This window comes from Panthera leo, chromosome E2 (assembly GCF_018350215.1).
Source record: "Panthera leo isolate Ple1 chromosome E2, P.leo_Ple1_pat1.1, whole genome shotgun sequence".
In the NCBI taxonomy this organism is placed as follows: domain Eukaryota; kingdom Metazoa; phylum Chordata; class Mammalia; order Carnivora; family Felidae; genus Panthera; species Panthera leo.
The window spans coordinates 60,425,975-60,445,118 of record NC_056693.1 but is presented as its reverse complement, the minus strand read 5'-3'; the positions used below and the strand labels follow the sequence as shown (position 1 = coordinate 60,445,118).

The 19,144-nt window shown below is 67.5% G+C and overlaps 1 protein-coding gene across 5 annotated transcripts in view; it reads left to right on the top strand.

The window, feature by feature from the left end:
* Window positions 1–523: 523 nt before the first annotated feature.
* The window catches only part of PIEZO1 (piezo type mechanosensitive ion channel component 1), a 53,971-nt gene continuing 35,350 nt past the window's right edge, over window positions 524–19,144 (top strand). For all 5 annotated transcript variants that reach the window (XM_042920857.1, XM_042920856.1, XM_042920855.1 and 2 more), the window contains exon 1: window positions 524–845. In XM_042920857.1, the coding sequence (XP_042776791.1) occupies window positions 782–845 (64 nt within the window). In that variant the 5' untranslated portion in view covers window positions 524–781. The remainder of the gene's footprint in view (window positions 846–19,144) is intronic.

Genomic DNA, 19,144 nt, shown 5'->3' with positions numbered 1-19,144 from the left:
TCCTTTCCGAGCTCACCTCAGCGGCGGCAAAGGCCAAACTGAGGTGGCCTGGCCGACGTGCCCCGCACGCCCTGGACTCAGACCCCGGCTTCTCCACCCGCGGGGACCGCGGGACCAGGCGGCCGTCCCTGCGCCTTAGCGCAGCGACCCGGTGGCGGCCCCGAGCCACCCCGCGGTCCCCAGGGGGCGCTGCGCTCTCCCGTCCCCGGGAGCAAAGCGAAAGTCGCTCCGGCCACGCGGGGCCCGGTGGCGCGTGGGGCGCTGCCCGGGGAGCCGCGCGCTGGGGGGCCTTTTCCCCCGCGCCCCCCCCCCCAACCCCGAGAGGCGACGCCGCGGCTCTCGGGGCGCGGGCTCTTCCCGGGGCGCCTGCCCACGGGGGTGTCCGGGCCGCAGGGCTGGCGCGGCGCGCGGGCCGTCGGGGAAGCGCGGGGGCGGGCACGCCGCGGAGGGCGGGCGGCGGGCGGGGGCCGAGCTTATAAAGGCCCGGGGCGGGGAGGGAGCGCGCCGCCAAGCCGCCGTCCGGCCCTGCTCGGCCTCCGCCCGCCGCCGCCGAGAGCCGCGCGCTGCGCTCCTCCGCGGGGCAGGGCTGGCACCGGAGCGGGCGCCTCGGGCCGCGGGCCGAGGACGCGGAGGAGGCGGAGGAGGCGGCGCTCGGGTCGCCCCCCCGGGGGTCCTGGCCGCGGCGCGCGGCACGTGCGCCCCCCCGCCCTGCGCGCCATGTCCCCCTAGCGCCGCGGCGGCGGAGCGACCACCCCCGACCGGCCCCGCGGGCCCCCCGGGCATGGGGCGGCACGTGCTCGGCCCGGTCCTCTACTGGCTGCTGCTGCCCTTCGCGCTCCTGGCCGGTGAGTGCGCGCGGGGCGCGGGGGCTCCGGGCCGGACGAGGGCGCCGCGGGCCCGCTCCCCCTTCCCGGCGCGGACGCCCAGCGAGGAGATTCCCCGGGACGCGCGGCCCGCGGCGCCCGCATTCCAGACGCATGAGAGCGCCGGGGAGGGAGGGCGGCGGCGGGGTGGGGGGGGGGGTGGCACCCGGGAGCGGGGGGGGGGGGTGGTTTGGAGGGGAGATGGCACCGGGGGGTCGGGGTAGGGGTGTGGGGGGGAGGTGGCACCGGGCGCCCGGGGTCGGCGGGTGGGGGCGGAGGTGGCGCCCGGGGGAGCCGGCCGGCGAGCGCGCGGGGGGCGGCTGGTGCCACCGCCGCGACGTGGGGAAGTTCCGGGCACCCGGGGCGAGGGCGTGCTCACGAGGGAGGGCCGCAGCGCTGAGGAGGGGGCACCGATCTCTTTCCCTGTTTCGCGTTAAAAAAAACCAAAAAAAAACAAAAAACGCGCAAACTTGCATCACGACTTCCTGACCAATCTGGGAGAAGGCGGGCTTCCTGCCTGGAGCTGTTTAATCTGGAGCCTCCCGGAGCCCAGCTAACCTCCCGACGGTTCCCATCGCTCAGATCGGCTCCCTTTCCCCTTCCCGGCCCCACCCCCGCGGCCTGGGGCAGGCCTCTGCTTTGGGAACCATAGTTGTAAGTTTCTCCCTGCCCTTCCCGGCTCCCTGGCTTACTCTCCGGGGTCTGTCTGGGGCCGGAGGGGGAACACCCCCCAGAAGGCTCCGGCCTTAGTATTAGAGCTGAGGGTCCCCCACCCTGGCGTCCGTGTCCCTTCCGGAAAGGTCACTGGGTTCTTGGTGCCCCTAAGGCCCCCCCTGCCTTCTCTGTGCCCGGGGCAGAGTGCCCAGGAACTCATTCCACCCTTCACTGGCCGGAGGCCCCTCCACATGAGGCCATCTTCACGGGTGTGAGCTGGAAAGCAGTCTGATTAAATTCGTTCTCGGAAACATGGAATGATTTGCATTGTGAAAGCCTGTCTGTTGGGTGGAAATCTGTCCGACCGTGGTGGGTGGGGTGTTTTGATTCTGAAAGTCCTTCCAGGGCCTCTTAAATCGCTCCAGGTAGGCCCCAGCCAACTTTTGTTCTAGGTAGGGGCGCGGATCCCCCGGGGCCGGGAATGTGCGGGAACTACTAGAGCCCAGCCTCCTGCACTGCCCTCGGGCTCCCAAACAGACCGTGTTTTGATTTGTCGCAGAGGGAGACCGTGAAACAGGGGAATTTTGAGGACAGGAATCAATGGAAACCATTGAGGTCGGAGAGGAGAGCTTGAGTCAGCCCTGTGTGGACAGGGCACCTCGGGGTCTGCTCAGGGGAGAGTTCAGGGTCACCCGGCCTATACACCATACTGGCTGGCTTTCCTCCTCTTGCCTCTGGAAAGCCAGACGCACAAACAACAGACCAGACCTAGCTAGAAGGGGTGAGGGGTGGGGGGGGGAGGACAGGTAAGCTTCTCCGAGGACGGGTTTATCTCTGATCGCCCTGCAGCACACCTGTGTCGTCCTCCGTCTGGCCTTGCCAGCTGGGAAAGGAACCCGTTAGGCCGGGGGGGGGGGGCACTGTGGAGGTGGGGCCCCTTCCTGAAGGACACACCTCCCCCCAGCTGGCGAGCGTTCTGGTGCGCGATGGCAGACTGGTCCGGGAATGGGCCACAGAGTAAATATTTTCACATCATGAACTCTTCTGATATTTTTTCCAACCATTGAAACCTGTAAAAACCATTCCTGGGAGCCCGATTTCGGCCCACGGGCCAGAGCCTGCTGGCCTGATAGTCAGGGCTCCTAGGTTGCCTGGCTCCTGGCTGTTCCCCGTGTGGGTGATGGATGCTGGCTCTGGCTCAGGGTTCCCACCTGGGCCGTACTGGAGTCACCTGGGGAGCTTGTCAACTACTGATGGTGAATTCACGGTGCCCTTTTCTCAGTTCCAAATAAAGTCTACTTAAGAAAAAACCCCTGACGCCCAAGCCGTGCCCCACGCCGATTCCGTGCCTGGGTGTAGGGCTTGGGCCTCAGTATTTTTTCTTGAGCTCTGGGGGAGGGTGTTGTGGAACCGACTGAGCTGAGAGCCCTGCGGATGATACCTGAGACTCTGGAGGCTGGTCTCCTGTCCTGGGCGTGGGCAGCTCCCCGGGGACCCTCCTGCTGTCCCTCTGATGGCAAGACCGGCTGCCATTGGCTCTGCTGCTTTTCTGTGTGCCTCCTCGTCCTCTGCCAGGCTCTGGCTGGAAATGGTTGGTTCCGCGGTGTTCTGGAAGTGTGTGTGTGCGGATGCCGGGTGAGGCGTTTGGATGTTGGTCACGTGTGCCCCGTGCCGGCTCGGGCAACGGCCACGGTGAGGGCTCGAGCTGTGCTGGGGTGCCCCTCTGTTACCCCACGCCACTCCCTGGACAGCCTGACTCTGCCCCTGCACCATGGCAGACGCTCCCCGGCTCTCAGCTCCTCTGCCGGCCCTGAAGCCCTGGGTGGGGGGGGGGGGGACGTCCCAGAGTTGGAAGCTTCTAGAGAGATGTCCGGGCAGGACATTTTGTGATTCCCGTAGGATAGGCCACGCCTCCTGGCCCGGTCCTACCGGGGCAGCCAGAAACACACTTGGCCGTCTGCAGGGAAGGTGGCTACACCACGGTAACTTCACCAACTACGGGAAACCCACATGGTGCGGCAGCCCGGCCTCGCCTGTCGGCCTCCCCTGTCGGCCTCCCCCTGCACCCGGCGTCACCTGCGCCACCCGGTCCCCGAGAAGCGTTGCCGTTCAGAATGGGGACACTTCCTTCTTCTCACCGTCAGTGTCCCAACACCCTCGTGACCAGGCAGGCAGGGACAGGGGTGGATTCGCAGTGAGTCATTGTGCTCAGAGCCAGTGTGGAGCCTGGGGCCGTCCCGCTCCCAGGCCCGTGCTCCCTGCGGGGCCCGCTAGGGAGGGAAGCACCCGGGGGAGCCGGGTGGCCGCGGAGCTGGGGTGGCCCTGGGAAGACTGAGTGAGTCAGCAGGATGGAGGAGGCTGGGTGACAGGACCCCGGGGGTGTGTGTGCGCACACGTCTTGGGGGAGCTGACGAGGGGTCACCTGCGCTCGTCCCCTGGCGGCGGGATGCGGAGAGCCCCCCCCTCCGGCCGGGAAGGGTCCTGCAGAGGAAGTGTGTGCGCTGGGGGTGGGCGGAGTCCCCGGCCTCAGATCCCGGCCCCGGGGCTGCTTCCTGGGCGGTGTCTGCTCTTCTGACCCAGCACTAAATTTTGCTTCTGGGGCTCGGAAGATGGAGGGGAGGAAGAGTGGGCCTTGGGGACTCTGCCCTGATGGGCCCCGGGGGCTCCGAGCGCAGCTGCGGGGGGACTGCCCTCCGTGGTGCGGTGCTGACACAGGGCCAGCCCACCAGAGGGCCGTAGACACCCCTGCTGCCGCCTCCATCTTCGGGCCCGGGCGTGAGCTTCCTCTTACAGGAAGCCACCCTTGACCACTCTGGGCCTCAGGAGTCTCCTTTGACTTAGCAGTCAACAGAATGCGGCGTTTTTCTTTGCTGCCTGTTTTATTTATTTATTTTTTAAAATGTTATTAATGTTTATTTATTTTTGAGACAGAGGCAGAGCATGAATGGGGGAGGGTCACAGAGAGAGGGAGACACAGAATGCAAAGCAGGCTCCAGGCTCCGAGCCGTCAGCCCAGAGCCTGACGTGGGGCCTGAACCCATGGACCGTGAGATCATGGCCTGAGCTGAAGTCGGCCGCTTAACCGACTGAGCCACCCAGGCGCCCCTCTTTGCTACCTGTTTTAGAGATGCGTAGGCATTACTTACGTAGGGTTCTTCCGTAACGGAGACCTTTTTCCTTCCGGTTGGTTCCCAGGCCACTTTCGTGCCTCCGCGGGTGAGGGGCTTGAGCACTACGGGAGCAGCCAGTAGGGCTGCACACGCCCGCTGCACGGACCCAGGCAGAATGTCTGCCTCCTGCTCCTGGAGGGGAGCACCGCGTGGCTGGAGCCTCCGGGAGAGGTGGGGCGGGGCGGGACCAGCTTCTCTCCCCTGAGCTCTGTCCCTACCCTCACCTTTGCACTTCTCTGAGTTTTGGGTGGTTTCCGGATGTGGAACCTAAGGGTTGGGGAGCCTGATTTACTCACCTGAGGTCACGCAGGTAGGATGAAGCTTCTTCTGTCCTGGCCTGATGTTACCTGCCTGCAGGGGAACCAGGACGGAAAGTCTCTGGGACCGGGAGGGGAGGCCTGGCTGACTTGGCGGGGGGGGGGGGGGGGGGGGGGGGGGGGGGGGGGTGTCCTGCTCTGAACTTGCCAGGCCCTCACCACTCTCTGGGCCTCAGTTTCCTCGCCTGTAAACCGGCTAATAAAAGTTGAAAGGCGGTGCCCAGGTCTCTGATCTCGGTGTGTCTCCTCCCACACGGTCCTGGTGGGCCGGGAGCCCCAGAGCGCTTTTCCAGATGTGCGGCTCGCAGGCTGAGTGCCGGCGGTCAGCGGCCAGGTCGGGTGTCCGGGGAGCTGGGTGGGAGGGGCCACCGCCACTAGGGTCCCGTGCGCTCCAGGCTGCCGGCCAGCCACAGGCGGTGCCCGGGGAGGGGGCGGTGTGGTGTTCTGGGCGGGCTGAGGGCCGGAAGGTGTCTGCAGCCTGGCCCCCGGCCACCGCGCACGACGCCCACCCGCGCAGATTCCGGAGTCTTTCCCAAATTCATTCAAACTTTCCCTCATCCAGCTCTCGTGGGACAGAGCTCTGGGCAGGAGCCTAAGTTCTGTTTTGGGGCCAGTGGTGGGTGTGTGTGTGTGTGGCGGGGGGGGGGTTCGTTCTTCTCCCTTTCTGACCAGGCTTGCTTTCCTTGGCCGTGAAGGTCACCTGGGGCCCCCCCAGCGCCTGGCACTCTGGTCCATAAGTGCCTTTGTTGGCTTTGTTCCTGTGGTGCCGGGCCGATCACAGATGGGGGGGAAACGCAGTGCAACGGAGCCCCCAAATAACGCCTGTAGGACGCACCCCCCAGCAACGCGGCACAGAGCCGAGGCTGGGCTGGGGGGCTGAGCACCTGCTGGGGAGAGAAGTTGGCGGCCAGGCTGGGGAGGGGGCACCTGTCTGGAAGGAGCTGAGCCGCGGCCTGGAGGATGGGGGTGGGGGTGGGGGCGTCTTTTCTAGGCTCTAATCCCTTGATGGCGGCTGGTAGGAGGTGGGGGTGGAAACTGCGGAGTGCACGGTTGAGGTGGAGCCTCCCCGTTTTCACTTCCTGCTTCGTTTTCAATACACAAGTAATAGAGGAATGCTTTCCGTGAAACGGTGAAATTTCAGTCAGATGAGGTAAAGTGCCCTTGGCCTCTGAGCCTGGGAAGCCACCAGGCAGGGTGCTGTCTGCTCTCGTCCAAGCACGAGCAGATCCGCCGCGGGGGCCGCGCAGCACTGTGACTCAGTCTCCCCTTCCGTCCTTCCCCGTCAAGGGAGTCCCTCAGTTACTGTGGCCCCTGCTCTGGGAGTCCGGGCTGCTCCCAGGTCTCCGGGACCACATCGGTGCTGTCCTCAGGGACGGAGGAGGGGATGGGGACCCGGGGGTTTCTGTTTGTCCCCCGGCAGATGAGGCCGAGGCCAGCCGCCCTGCGCCGTGGGGCAGCGCCCGGGCCAGCCCAGCCCGGCCCCTGGGTGACGCCAGGCCGGCCTCAGGCCGACGTGCGTGGCCTCCTGCCTCCGTGCAGCCGTCTCGCGGGGACTCTGCTGAGTGGGGTGGGTCGATTTTTCTGGTGTGTTTTAATAACATAATTATAGGGAGTATTTTTAGGTTCCCTCTAACGGGCTAGCTGTTTACCAGGCTCGACCTGCACACTGTTTTTCTCCCCGAGTATATATAGCCAGGCCACTGCTCCTTCCTCGGGCTCAGGCTAAAGAGGGACCAGGCCGCCTCAGCCGCCTCCTGTGGTTTCCTCTGCCAGCGGAGGGGCGGCCGAGATGGCCCTAGAGCCAGCCGGCTCCGCAGGAGGGACAGGGGCCTCGTGGACGGCGGGGGGGGGGGGGGGGGGGGGGCGGTCTGTGGCTGGGTGAGGGGCACGGTCCTCAGACGGCTCCCCGTGCAGCTGCGTCCCGGCAGCACCTGGGGGGTGTCAGCTGGCCGGTCCCTCCCCAGCTTGGGAAAGAGCAGAGCTGCTGCAGGGGGTGGGAGGGACTCCTCAGATCCTGGTCACCGTGGGTACAGAGGGGCAGGGCAGGGGAGGGCCAGGCGGGGGGTCCCCAGTGGCCCCTGAGGAGGAGTCTTGATCTGTCATCCGCTGGAATCAGCAGGGCCTGTGACTGTCAGCTGAGCCCAGGGTCCAGTCCTGCCTCTGTGAGGGCGTTCCCACCCCCGCCCCGCTCATTGATTTCTGTTCATGGTTGAAACAGCGTCTGAAGCAACACCTCTCCAGGCGCCTGGGGGGCTCAATTGGTTGAGTGTCCGACTCTTGATTTCAGCTCAGGTCAGGATCTCACACTTTGTGGGTTTGAGCCCCATCCCTGCTTGGGATTCTCTCTCTCTCTCTCTCTCTCTCTCTCTCTCTCCCTCCCTCTGCCCCCTCCCCTGCTCTCTCTCTTTCAAAATAAATAAAGGAACGAGAAAGAAATCATCACTGTAACACCCTTAAAGGGGGTTTTAAGGGGAAACCACATGGTCCATCCCGAGGCCCCGCCGAGCTGGTCTCTCTCTCTGCTCTCCTTTCCTGCGTGCGGTGGCCGGGTGGGGGGGGGGGGGGGCACAGCTCCCACTGGCAACTCCCGAGGGCCGGGCTGTGGGCCGAGGCAGGTCTGTCTCCCTTGGATGGGGGTGGGGGGGTCTTCTCACGCTCCCCAAAGGAGCACGTTGCCCAGGCTGGCCGCGGTCACCCGTGCTGAGGTGCTGGGCTCCTCCTGGCAGGCTGGCACGTGTGTCCTTGTGACTTCCAGTCTAGGTGCAGCTGGGACGTGGCCTCCAAGCCGCCCTCACGAGTGCAGACGTCACAGCCTGCAGCCCTGCCCCCTCCTGAACTGCCCCCTGGGCTACAGACCTTGTTCCTTGGCCCCGACCCTGAGGCTGTGTGGCCGCCCCTCCCGCTGACCGGTCACTTGGGCACGGACCTCTGTGTCATCTCTCCGACTCTGGTGTTCACTCGTGACATGGGGCCCTGGGGGTGCCGCTGTGGAGGGAGAGTGGCCGTTGGCACAGGTCGGCCCGCCCCGGAGCCGCGACCCTCGGGCCCGTGCCTTCGGCCTGTTAGTGCATCACACGTGTCTCCCCCGTTCCTGGGGCGGATCTCGCCCCAGGCCCTGCCCGTCCTTTCCTTTCGCCCCCGCGTGCCTGTGGCTGCCCTTCCCCAGGGACTGGGTCACTGCCACCATCTTTCAGCCTTTCACTCGGCAGGTATGTTTGCAGAGCCTGCTCCATGGCCGGCTTCGCGGGTCCAGACGAGGCCCCAGCGGGGGACGGTCCTTGGTCCACGCCTGTGTTTTTCACTGAGGCGTCATGTGACCAAGGGCGCGAGCTTAAGTGTCTGTCCGGTGCGTCTGACAGTTGAATACGGATCGTGTGAGCGCCCCCCCACCAAGCTGGTGCTTGTGCCAGAGGCACTTGGCGGTCACCCTCCACGACTGACCTCTGCCCCCCAGGTTACTTCTGTTTGCCTTTGGGGCTCACGTCGGCGGGACCGCCTGCGCCGTGCGAGTGCGGCCCGGCACCGGCCGTTGCTCCCGCCCGCTGGTCCCCGACGTGGACGCCCCCCACCCCACCGTCTTTCTGCTCCGGGTGGGTTACGTTCGCTCGCGCACACAGACGTGGGATGGCGGGGCACGGGGCGGTGGGTGCCTCCGGGAAGCCGCCGCCGTCCCGGCGTTTCGTGGTGCCCGCTCCCGGGCCGGGCGCCCTCGCCAGCGCGTGCTGACCTCGGGCTGTCCCCGCTTCGAGGGCGTGACGTGGGTCCCGTGGCTTTGGACCGCGCCGCCCTGACCTTCGAGGCCTCCCTCTGTGACGTGCGTCTAACAGTCGCCTGCTTGAAAACGTTGGGTTGCGGGTCTGTCTTTTACATTCGACTTGCGGCTGTTCTTTGTGGGCCTGGGTTCTAAGGTCTTGGTCGGTTTCCCCGCCTCTGGTTGCCGACTCTAATCATGCCCCTGACGAGGTCTGTTGAAGAGCCGGCGTTTGTAATTCCAAGCCCCGGTGGCTCGCGCCGTGCCCTGTTTATGTGGTCAGCTCCCCACCTCCGTCGTGCGTGCTGTGGCCGCGGCCTGGGCGCCGGCCACGTGGCAGGCTTCTCGGCGTGTCCTGACCGGTGTCCTGACTCGTCTCCCGCTGCTCCCCGCGCACCTCCTGCTGTGCTCGCCCCTCGCGTGCCTGCCCAGGCCTCCCCCGGGGCCCCCGTGCCCGTCTCCAGGGGCCGCCTGCCGTGGCCGGGCCGCGCTGCCCTGGCCGGCCTGTTGTGAAAGTGACGGTGAACGTGACTGTCCGGGCCTCCCGGCCCGCCGGCCCGTGTTCCCAGGATGCAGCGGACGCCTGCGTGCCCTGCATGGTTTTCCTTCTCCCGACCGACTCCCCCCCAGGACCATCTCCCTGGCCTCACGGGTCGAGTCCGGGACAAGGCAGGAAGGCTCAGGGCTGTCGCGCACAGTGTGCCCTGTTTGGCCCTCCGGGGGCCCCGTGAGGTCCTCGCGCGTCTTCCCCGCAGACCGGCCACCCGGGAGTCCCTGTGGCCCCGTGTCCTGGATCGACACGGTCCTGCGGGCAGACCTCACCAGCCCAGGGTGAGACGGTCAGGATGTTTAGGGGCAGGGGCTCGGGGTGGGGAGTGGGGGGGCCCTGTGGGCCCAGGACTGGCACCAGACGGGGTCCTCGGGACCGAACAGCTTCTTTCTTCGGCTGCGGGCCCTTGTTGCTCTGACCTCGGCAAGGACCCTCCTGCTCCAGGTCCCTTCCTGGCCGTGGACAGTGTGACCTCCCGTGGACAGAATGACTCCAGCCAGCACGGGAACAACGTGCCGGAGCCTCGTCTGGCCGGGGGCTGGCTCCACGCAGAATCCTGGACATCGGGGGCGGGGGTGGGGGGGTGAGCCACGGATCCCGTGTCTCTGTGTCCTGTGCCTGAGGAAGCTGGGGGGACGCTAGGCCTTCCTCTTCCCTGCCCATCGGTCCTGCCCTCCGAGGCTGTGGGTGGAGACACTTAAGGGGTAGGGGCTGTCCTCAGGCCTTCCAGAGTGAGGCCGCACGGGGAGGGGTCCGCACTCCGTTCACCAGACCCCTGCCACGTACTCCCCCTCCCCGTCTCCCCCGAAATGGCCAGGCAGAGCGCTTGCCACATGGCTCCTTGCTCTCCGCTGTCAGAGGGCGTGTTATCCACTCGGTCTGTGCCCCTAGGTTCCCTGCGTGTCGAGCAAGGGACAAGGATTGGAAGCAGAGTCACATGCATGTGCCGGAGGGGACACGCTCCTCTGAAGGCTCGCTCTGTGTGGAGACCCTGGCCCCCCAAGCGGATGGCGTGGAGATTGCTGTCTCCAGAGGAGGCCTGAGAAGCTTCTGGGCCTGGCCGGCTGCACCGTGTTCTCCAGCCTGGGGGACACCCCAGGCGTCGCGAGGGTCAGGAGCCACTGAGTCTCCCTTTGCGTCTCTAGGCAGTGTTGCCGGCACGTGGCAAGGCCCTGAGGTAGGGCTGAGTCACCCTAGTGCAGGATTTTTTACCTCGGTCCCCGGGGTTCGTTGCCAGCCGCCTCGAAGCATGAAGAGGTGGGCACAAGGTCAACGAGTCGCAGGCAGAGTAGAATCAGGACGGAGGAAGAGTGAGGAAGGGTCTCTACGGAGCGGGGGGTCGAAGGTGAGAGCCGGGACTGTAGGCGGGGGCCTTGACCTACAGGGTTCTGGTCGCCCCCGTCCCCTCGTTCCTTCTCGGGTCCCACCCCCATTGGCTTGATGGCCCGGATGCTGGGTTGTCCTCTCCCGTTGGCTCGATTCCATCGGGCGAGGGGCGGTCTGTGGCCACGTCGTTCCCCGTGGGTCACACGTTTTACGTCCACTCCTCATGTCTAGTCGGGTCTTTTGTCAGATTCCTGAGGGGACCTGAGGGGACTACGTGCCGTCTGTCCCATTCTTAAGAGGAACCCTACCCCCGAGGGGGTTTGCTGTGGTCGGACGCTCCCAGCCGTGTCCAAGGTCCGCGTTTTTCGCCTCTCCCTCTCTGCCTGTTTTCTTTGGTCCCTCTCTCTCCCTGTCACGGTAGTGGCCGTGCGGGGACCGGGCCTCCCACCGGGACGACCCCGGGCGGCACCTGTTCGTACTTGCTCCTGGCACTTGCGTGAATCTGTGTCCTGCCTCCCCCCTGCTCTGTGTGCGGATGGAGAGTGGAGGGCCCCCTGGGGCTGCCTTGGGACCTCAGCTGCCCTCTGCCGGTCCTGAACACCGTCCCTGGGGCGCCCCCAGGGACAGCCGTGCTGGGGTTCAGGTCGAGTGTGTGTGTCCCGCAGCAAGAGTCCTCAGAACCACCGGTTTAGGGGCGCCCGGAGGGCTCAGTCGGTGAAGCGTCCGACTCTTGATTTCGGCTCAGGTCGGGGTCTCACGGCTCGTGGGATCGAGCCCCGCCTCGGGCTCTGTGCTGACAGCGTGGAGCCTGCTCGGGATTCTCTCTCCCCCTCTCCCCCTCTCCTTTTCTCTGCCCGTCCCCCACTCGTGTGTGCACATGCTCTCTCCTCTCTCAAAAATAAATAAATATTAAGAAAGCCCCACTGGTTCATGAGGCCACGCGTGGGTGCCTGTGGAACGGAGACCGTGGGAGGGGAAATGCCCGGCGAAGCTTCTCTGTGCTGGCTCCGTCAGACCCCAAATCTGGCCCTGCTGCTGGGCGCCCTGGGACAAGTCCCACAGCGTCTCTGAGCCTCGAGCTCCTCGCCTTAGAAGCAGAGCAGACCTACCTGGTGTGTTGCAGGGAGGCCTTGTGGGGCCGCCCTGCCCTCCGGGGGCCTCCCTGTGCCCCAGTCGTAAGGTCAGCACCTGCCCGGCTCGGCCGGCGGCCCTTGGGGTGACTCACCGGGCGACGTGGGCCCCGGGACCTCGTTGAGCTGGCCGCCCCTCCCGAGCCCTCGCTGCCCCGGCACGGGCGGGGCGGGGCCTCTGAACCGCGGCTCCCCGAGTGGCCCACGCCCCCCCCCCACGTCCCGCGGGCCGTCCAGGGTGCAGCTGCGGGGGCCGAGCGCTCCGGCGAGGGACCTCTTCCCTGCAGCCCCGCAGGGCGCCTGTGCTCTCACCAGGGAGGAATGTGGGGCAGCTTGGGGACCTCCCGAAGCCGAGGCGGTGGCTGCTGGGGCTGCTGTCCCCTTGGGTGGGGACAGTGGAACCTGCTGGTCTGGCCGAGTCACGGGCTGGTGGGCGCTCCCCCAGGACAGCAGCGGGGACGCCTCGCGGCTGACTTCGTGGGCCGCCGGCAGGAGGGTCCTTCCCGGCTCGGGACGCGTCCCGGCCCAGGTCCGGGCAGGTGCGTCTCTGCCCCCGCGTGGAGCCCGTGCTGGGGGGCGGGGCGCCCATCCTGACAGTTCCTCCTCCGTCCCCTCAGAGCGCTGGCGGCCGGGGAGTTTTCTGGTGCCCTCCCAGAAGGAGGCTCCCCGGCCCCGGACGCTGGGAACCGGCACCAGCCTCGGCTGGAGCCCCGGGGCAGGGGGCCGGGCCCCCTGAGGCAGCTCCCTGCTCTGAGGGTGCGGTTCCAGGCTGCTGATGGACGAGCAAGACGGCGGTGCCCTGCGTGGCCGCCGTGAACCCCAAGCCCCCCGTCCTCACGGACCCTCCGAGGCGTCAGCCACAGAATCAGCTTGAAAGAGGATGAGCAGGCTCCCGGTCCCACAGCTGGAAGCGATGGGAGCGGGAGGTCGGCTCTGGGGCCCCGTGATCGGTCGCAGGGGCGCGGCGTGGGGCTGGCGTCAGGGCCCAGAGGACAGGTGTCAGGCTGGTCCCTGTGAGGGTGGAAATGTGTGCGCTTGGCTGGCGGTGGGAGCGGGGAGGGGCCCGGCCAGAGATCATGTCTGCTTGTGAGCGGGGGTGTCCTCGGCCTTGGGGACCTCCCCACGTGGTCCCCTCCCCGGATGAGGCGGAAAGAGTAGGCTTCCGCGGGCCTGCCGGGTGCCCAGTGAGTGCGGGCGGAGCCGGCAGGCCCGCCCGGCCCCGTCTCGGGCTTCCCTGGGCCACCCGCTCGCTGGGCCTCCCAGGGGCAGTTGGGGGAGGCCCACGGGGACGCACGTCCCTTCTGTGTGTGAGTGGGAACTCTGCGGCAGCCCGGGGTCGGGGCCGGCCCGTGCCCCGTAGACATCTGCCTTCAGGCCCCCTGGAGCCAGCGTAGCCCGGAGGTTCAGCCCTGACCCTGAGGAGCCGGAGGGGCCTGGAAGGGCGGTCAGGTCGCTGTGCTGGGCAGCGGGAAGTAAGGCCCGGTTTTCGCGGCTTCGGGCAGGTGGCCGAGTCCCCCGTCAGTGTCCGGGTGGGGGTCAGCAGGCACACGTCGTGTGAACCCAGCAGACGGTGCTAGTGAAGGGCCGGCCGCTTTACTCCGGGCGTCACGCAGGGCAGCCTCTCGTGGGTGGGGTTGGTGTCCCCCTCGAGCAGGTGCGGACACTTGAGGCTCGGGGGCCACACGGGCACAGACCTAGAGCCAGGCTCCGGCCGAGGCTGTTGGGACTCCAAAACCTCGGGCCCGAAGCCATCGGGCTGCCAGGTCGGGAGGAGGTCCCCGAAGGCTGTGGCATCTCTGGCACTGTCTGACGTGCGTGTCGTGGGCGGGAGCCCCACGGGGACATCTGTCTGCCCCAGGCAGCCTTCCTGCGACAGAGTCCGGCTGGGGGGGGGTGGGGGCGGGAGCCGGCCTGCTTCTTTCTCACTGCCAGGAAGGACCGCCGTCCCCGGCCTCCCCCGGGGGGGGGCTCTGACCCTCGGGAGTGGCGCTGGCAGAGGGCGGCCGTGCCCACCGCGCCGGGCCACGGGAGCCCTCCCGCCTTGCGGGCGCCCCTTCGCCGCGGCCTCTCGGGACCCCCTTGGATGTCTGCTGCTTGCTGCGCCGTTAGGAATTAGATTAGTTTCCATAAAAACAGGATGCCGTGGGTGAGCCCGCAGCGTGTCCCTCTTTTTCCAGGAACTGAACATATAGCTCCAGCCAGGCCTGCCCCGTCCCCACCCGCTGTGTCCCCCAGGGCATGGGGAGCTGCGCCGTCTGCTCTCAAAGTGGCCACTTAATCGTTTCTGCTCTCGTCTGGGGAGTGTACTCCATCACCGGGAGCCGGTGCTGACCGCCGTCCGAGGCTGGCGGGGCTGTGACACTGACCGGCCCCGGGCCCTGCCCCACGACCGCACGGAACTTCAGGCCTCGGTCTGGGGGCCTGTTGAACTGAGGGGGGTCGGGGGGAGCCGGGCCGGGGCTGAGGGCACGGCCGTCTCGCGTGCGGCAGGGGAGCCGGGCCCTGACGGGCGGTCTGCAGCTAGGCCAGGAGGGCCCGGTCCCGCCTGGTGCCGTCACTCACTGTCTGAGGGGCCTTGGCTTGTGACTTCCCTCCCCCGTGAGCGGGCCGCAGTGGGGCCTCCCTCCACCAAGGGCTTGTGCGGGGAGGCCAGCCCTGCCTTGGCCGAGCTGCTGGCACACACCGTGCTTGGCGCTCGGCGGGGATCTGGCGTACGGATGGGGGAGGGGCAGGGGGTTCCAGGGACGCCCGTTGCTTCCCCCGGGGCCTCTGGCATCTGGCCCCTCGGGAGCTCGGGCCCCCGCCCCTCGGCCAGTGTGCTTTGGTTCTCTCTGGCCCCAGACGGCTGCAGGAATGTCCCCTTGGAAATGACCCCGATGGGATTCTGGAGCTCTGAAGTGGCTCTTTCTGGAAGGATATCCTGAATCCCAAGCGTGTTTTTGCTGGCGGAGGGAGAGGATCGCAGGGAAATGAGCCACGGGCCCCATACTCGGCGCCGTCCACCCTGTGCACCCCGCGCTGGCGGGAGGCACGGAACCTGGGCGCTTCTCTGCGGACACACCTCACAGTGCAGGCGACTCAAGGGAGTGTTCGCGGCCCGGGTTCCGGCCGGGGAGAGCCCCACTGCTCGCGTCCTGTGCCTGGACGCTTGGGGCAGTGGGGGCTGGGTCCCTGCTCCGGAGGCTGGCTTCCTGGGGGTGGGGCCGGGCCGGTTGTTATGAGCGGACCGTGTTGATTTTTCCCTCGGTCGTTTCACGAGCTTGTTGAATTTCCAGAGAGCTCCTGGGGCCCCGGCACCCTGTCCTCCCAAGCCTGCGGCCACCTGGGCCCGGACTGCAGAGACAGGTGCTGACCGTCAGTACCAGGTGGGTCCGTCAGAGGAACGGGACCCGTGGGACGCAGACGGATGCGACATCCCACAGGAGCACCGATGGGCGCAGATGCGCGAGAGAGGAACACGTTTGCTCCGGGGACTGGCTGGCGTGGCCGTGGAGCACGCGGCCGGCTGGGAATTCGGGCAAGAGAGGAAGTGGCAATCCCTAGTCCGCATTCCACAGGGCAGCCCTGGAGAGCGCCTTCTTTCCCAGGGGCCTGCTCTGTGCTCTTGCGGCTTTCATCCGGTTGGCTCCGGTTGGCTCCCGGAGGGTCACCTGCTGCTCTTAGGGTTCGCGGGTTTCAACGTGAATCCTCGGAAGGCAAACCTTCCCCGCAGCTTGGCCAGGCTCAGGCGGAAACCACCACACGCCCGGCCCCCAAGGCCCGGTCCCAACCCTCCCGACCGGGCACTCGACCGCGCAGGTGTGCTGCTCTGCGCACGGCAATAGTGTGTGTCTCGTCACTTCGCCAGGCGCCCTGACAGCTGGCACAGCCCCTGACCTCCCTGCCTGATCCAGGGCGCAGATAACATATCAGGGTCGCCGCGGGCCCGGCGCTCGCTCACTAGGGTGGTGCCTTCTGGAGACGGGCCCTGAGCTGGGCGGGCGTCGGCTGGGGAGAAAGGTGGTCACGGCACACATGCCCGTCGGTGCCCCATTTCACAAAGGGGACACCGGGGGACAGAGCGGAGGGGGCGGAGCCGGGACCTGACACGGTCCCCTGCTGAAGTACACAGACGTGACGACAGCCCCCTTCCTCAGCCTCCGGTGCTGCCCCCCAAGTTCCCTCAGCCCCGGGGAGGGCCGGGCTCCTAAGGGCCTGCGTCCCCCGCCTCTCACCTGGCCAGCCACCCCGCCCCCCACCCCTGCCTGCCAACAGGAGGTGGCCAGAAGGCATTCCTCTCTCCTGCCGGGAAGGGCCCCCCCCAGCAGGGCCAACCGGACCCTGCGGCCGTGCGCGCGAGCCACGCCGGACAGGCTGAGACTCGGGGTGCCGTGGGCTGGCTGAGTCACGGGGTGGGGCTCTGAGTCAGTGCCCCAACCCTGGGTCCTGGGCCCAGAGCTGGGGAGGAGATGCGGGTACCTGGTCTGCCCGGGGTGGACCCCCACATCTGGAAAGGCTGGCGTGGCCTCCGGAAGGTGGTAAGCCGCCCAGAGACTCCTCTGAAGCCCGGGCTGTCCGTGGGCCTGGCTGCGGCGGCCGTCCGTGCAGTGGATGCCATCCTGGAATTTGTGGGGAGAAGGCACTCGCAGGAGAGCGGCCGGAGGCCAGAGGATAAGGGACCCCAGCATGCAGGGAGCAGAAGGCCATTGTCCTTGAAGGGTGGTCCCAGGTCACGCTGTGAGGTTGGGTGCTGCCTCAGAAGACAGGACGGCCTCTGGGTTGTGATGCAGTCACATTCCTGGGTTGGAGGAAGGACGCCCTGGGTCCTTCAGTTCACCAGGCAGTTTCTGGAGCACGGGCCTTGGGTCTGCAGGGCGCGTCCCAGTCCCCAGAGACTCCGATCCAGCACCGACCGCGGGGCCCGGCCCCTCGTGACCTGGCGAGCTTGAGAACCTGCGCTGGGACCCCTACTTTAAGGACCCCCACTCTCTAGATGGGTTATGCTAAATGTTGGCCCGACGAGGACCTGATAGGAAAACACGGCCGCCTTGGTTGGGGCTGTGGGAGGACGCGGTCTCCTGGGGTGCTACGCTGCCCTCCTCTGGGTCTCCTGAGAGCGTGGTCACCTCAGGGCCTTTGCACTGGATCATCCTGTGTGGGATCTCCGGGCCCGGGTCCCCCCTGCCCCCAAGGGGAGGGCTTCCTGGAGGCCAGTCCCAGCAGCCCCTCCCTGCTGGCTCCCACAAGACTTGTTCTCATTGACTCATTCATTGTGCCTTTGTGTCCACCATCGTCCCCAGGAGACTGGGCCCCTGGAGGCAGCGCTCTGGCCCCCGTGCCCCCTCCGCACATCACTGGGCTCATGACAGGCTGACACACGATGGGCCGGGTCGAGTGTGTTTATTATTCGGGGTCTGTGGCGGGTGTGGACCCTTGCCGCCCTGTCTCCTGGAGCTCCATGGTCCCCTCTGGCATCCGCACGGAGGACCGGGCCTCAGCGGCTCCGGGGGGGCTGTTGTCGAGACCAGGGGAGCGGCCCCCCATCTGGCAGTCTCTGCTGGGTGGTGAGTTCGGCCCGTGTGAGGCGCCGGGTGGCCCAGGGACAGGTGCACGGCTCGGGGTCCCCTGTGTGGTGTGGCCCTGGTGACGTCGGGCACCCCTGTAGGGGCATGTCAGTCATCAACGAGCCCGGGATCCGGGGCGGTGGGGGGTGCGGCGCCCGCGGGGTCTCCGTTCGCCCGGAGCTCGCCATCAAACCCTGTCTGCTGTAGTCTGCTCAGCCCGAGAGGCCTCTGGACCCTGGGGTCAGCCAGCCAGAGGGCGTCGGGACTTGTCCGAGACCCGGGGCCTCTCTGCACACTCGGACAACCGGTGCCGCGACCGGGGGGGCAGGACCCCCTCGGGTGTTAGGACTCTGGTTCCTGCAGCCCCTCACCCTCAGGAGAGGCCCCCACGGCTGACCCCCTCCCCCCACGCACCTCGTCAGACCCTCAGTCACGTGGAGGGCAGGGTCACAGCTGCGGCCCCCGCCCTCTGGGTGAAGTGCCAGAGGGTCACAGAGGAGCAGGTCCCGCCGGCCCGGGACCGCCCACCCCACGGGCCACATCCGCTCGGCACCCTGAGCCGCAGCTCTGGGTGTCACAGGTGTCACTCGCCCCGGCCTGAGCTGCTGGCCCGCTCTCTGCCCGGGGCCTGCGCCCGAGGGGCCGCCTGACCTGTGGGGTGCGAGTTGGCCGTCCAGGAAAGAACCCGCGGGGCACAGGGAACCGCCAGGGCCGGGTCTCCACGTGGGCGCCGGGCGCAGGCCCCTGGCCACCTGGTCTGCCCTGCTCCGCGCGGAGCCCCTTTCCCTGTGGCTGGAGGATGTCCTGCTGGTCCCTGGGAAGTCCCGGCGGTGGGGACTCGGGAGGGCGGTGACCTGAGGACGTGCCGAGGGCCCTGGACGGGGCTGGCCCGGGCGGAGACCCACCCGGGGGGCTCTAGCCCGCCAGCCCCCACGCGTGCCAGCAGCCGGCTGGGGGACGTCGTGTTGTCAGCTCGCCCCTCCCTGGGGCCCCTTCCCGGGCTGGGCCCCCGAGCTCCTAGTGGCCCTGGTGGGGGTTGTTGCCAAACCTCGCAGAGGTGGGTGGGGGCGCCGCGTGGGGCCCGGTCCCTAAACCCCGTTCCTGGGCGCCCCGCCCCCCGGCTGTTTACCTGCGGCCTGTGGCCTGTGCCTCCCGGGAGGTCCCTCCCTGTGGAATGCGGCCCCGCCCGTGCCTGGAGTCCAGCCTCCTCTCTGGAGGGTTCCTCTGGGCAGGGTGGCCGGCTGCTGACCCTTCACGGGAACAGAGCCCGCGACAAACACGACGTCTGAGGAAACGCAGGTCCTGCCCCTGGGAGGGGCCGCCTGAGTCTGACGTGAAGGGACCCTTTGCTGGTGGCACCGGGCACTCGGTGGGTGTCTGGGCAGCGTCCCGGGGAGAAGCACGGAAGAGCTGAGCCCCCTCCAGGCAGGGGAACGTGCTCCAGAGCTGGGGGCCAGGAGGTGGCCCCACTTGTGACACGTTGGGGTCAGAAGGCCTGTGAATGGTCGTAGAGGCCAGGCCACCCGCGCCGTGCACCCACCACTGGCTTCGAGGTGCCTGCCGTGCACGGCGGGGGCTCTTGTGGTGTCTGTTGGGTCCCCAGGTCCCCGGACACCATGCAGGTCATACCCCCACCCGTGCTGTCCCTCTGTGCCCTGCACCGTCACTCCACAACGCCTCGTTGAAGCCGTCCTTCTGGGACTGCGTGTGGCTGGGAGGGCAGCTGGGCCGTGAGCCGTCAGGCGCCCCCAACCCGAGGACTGCGTGGGAGGACGTGGCAGGTGTCCCTCCTGTGGGGTCCCTCTGTGTTCGGCTCTCAGTGGCCGCCAGGCCCTCCTCA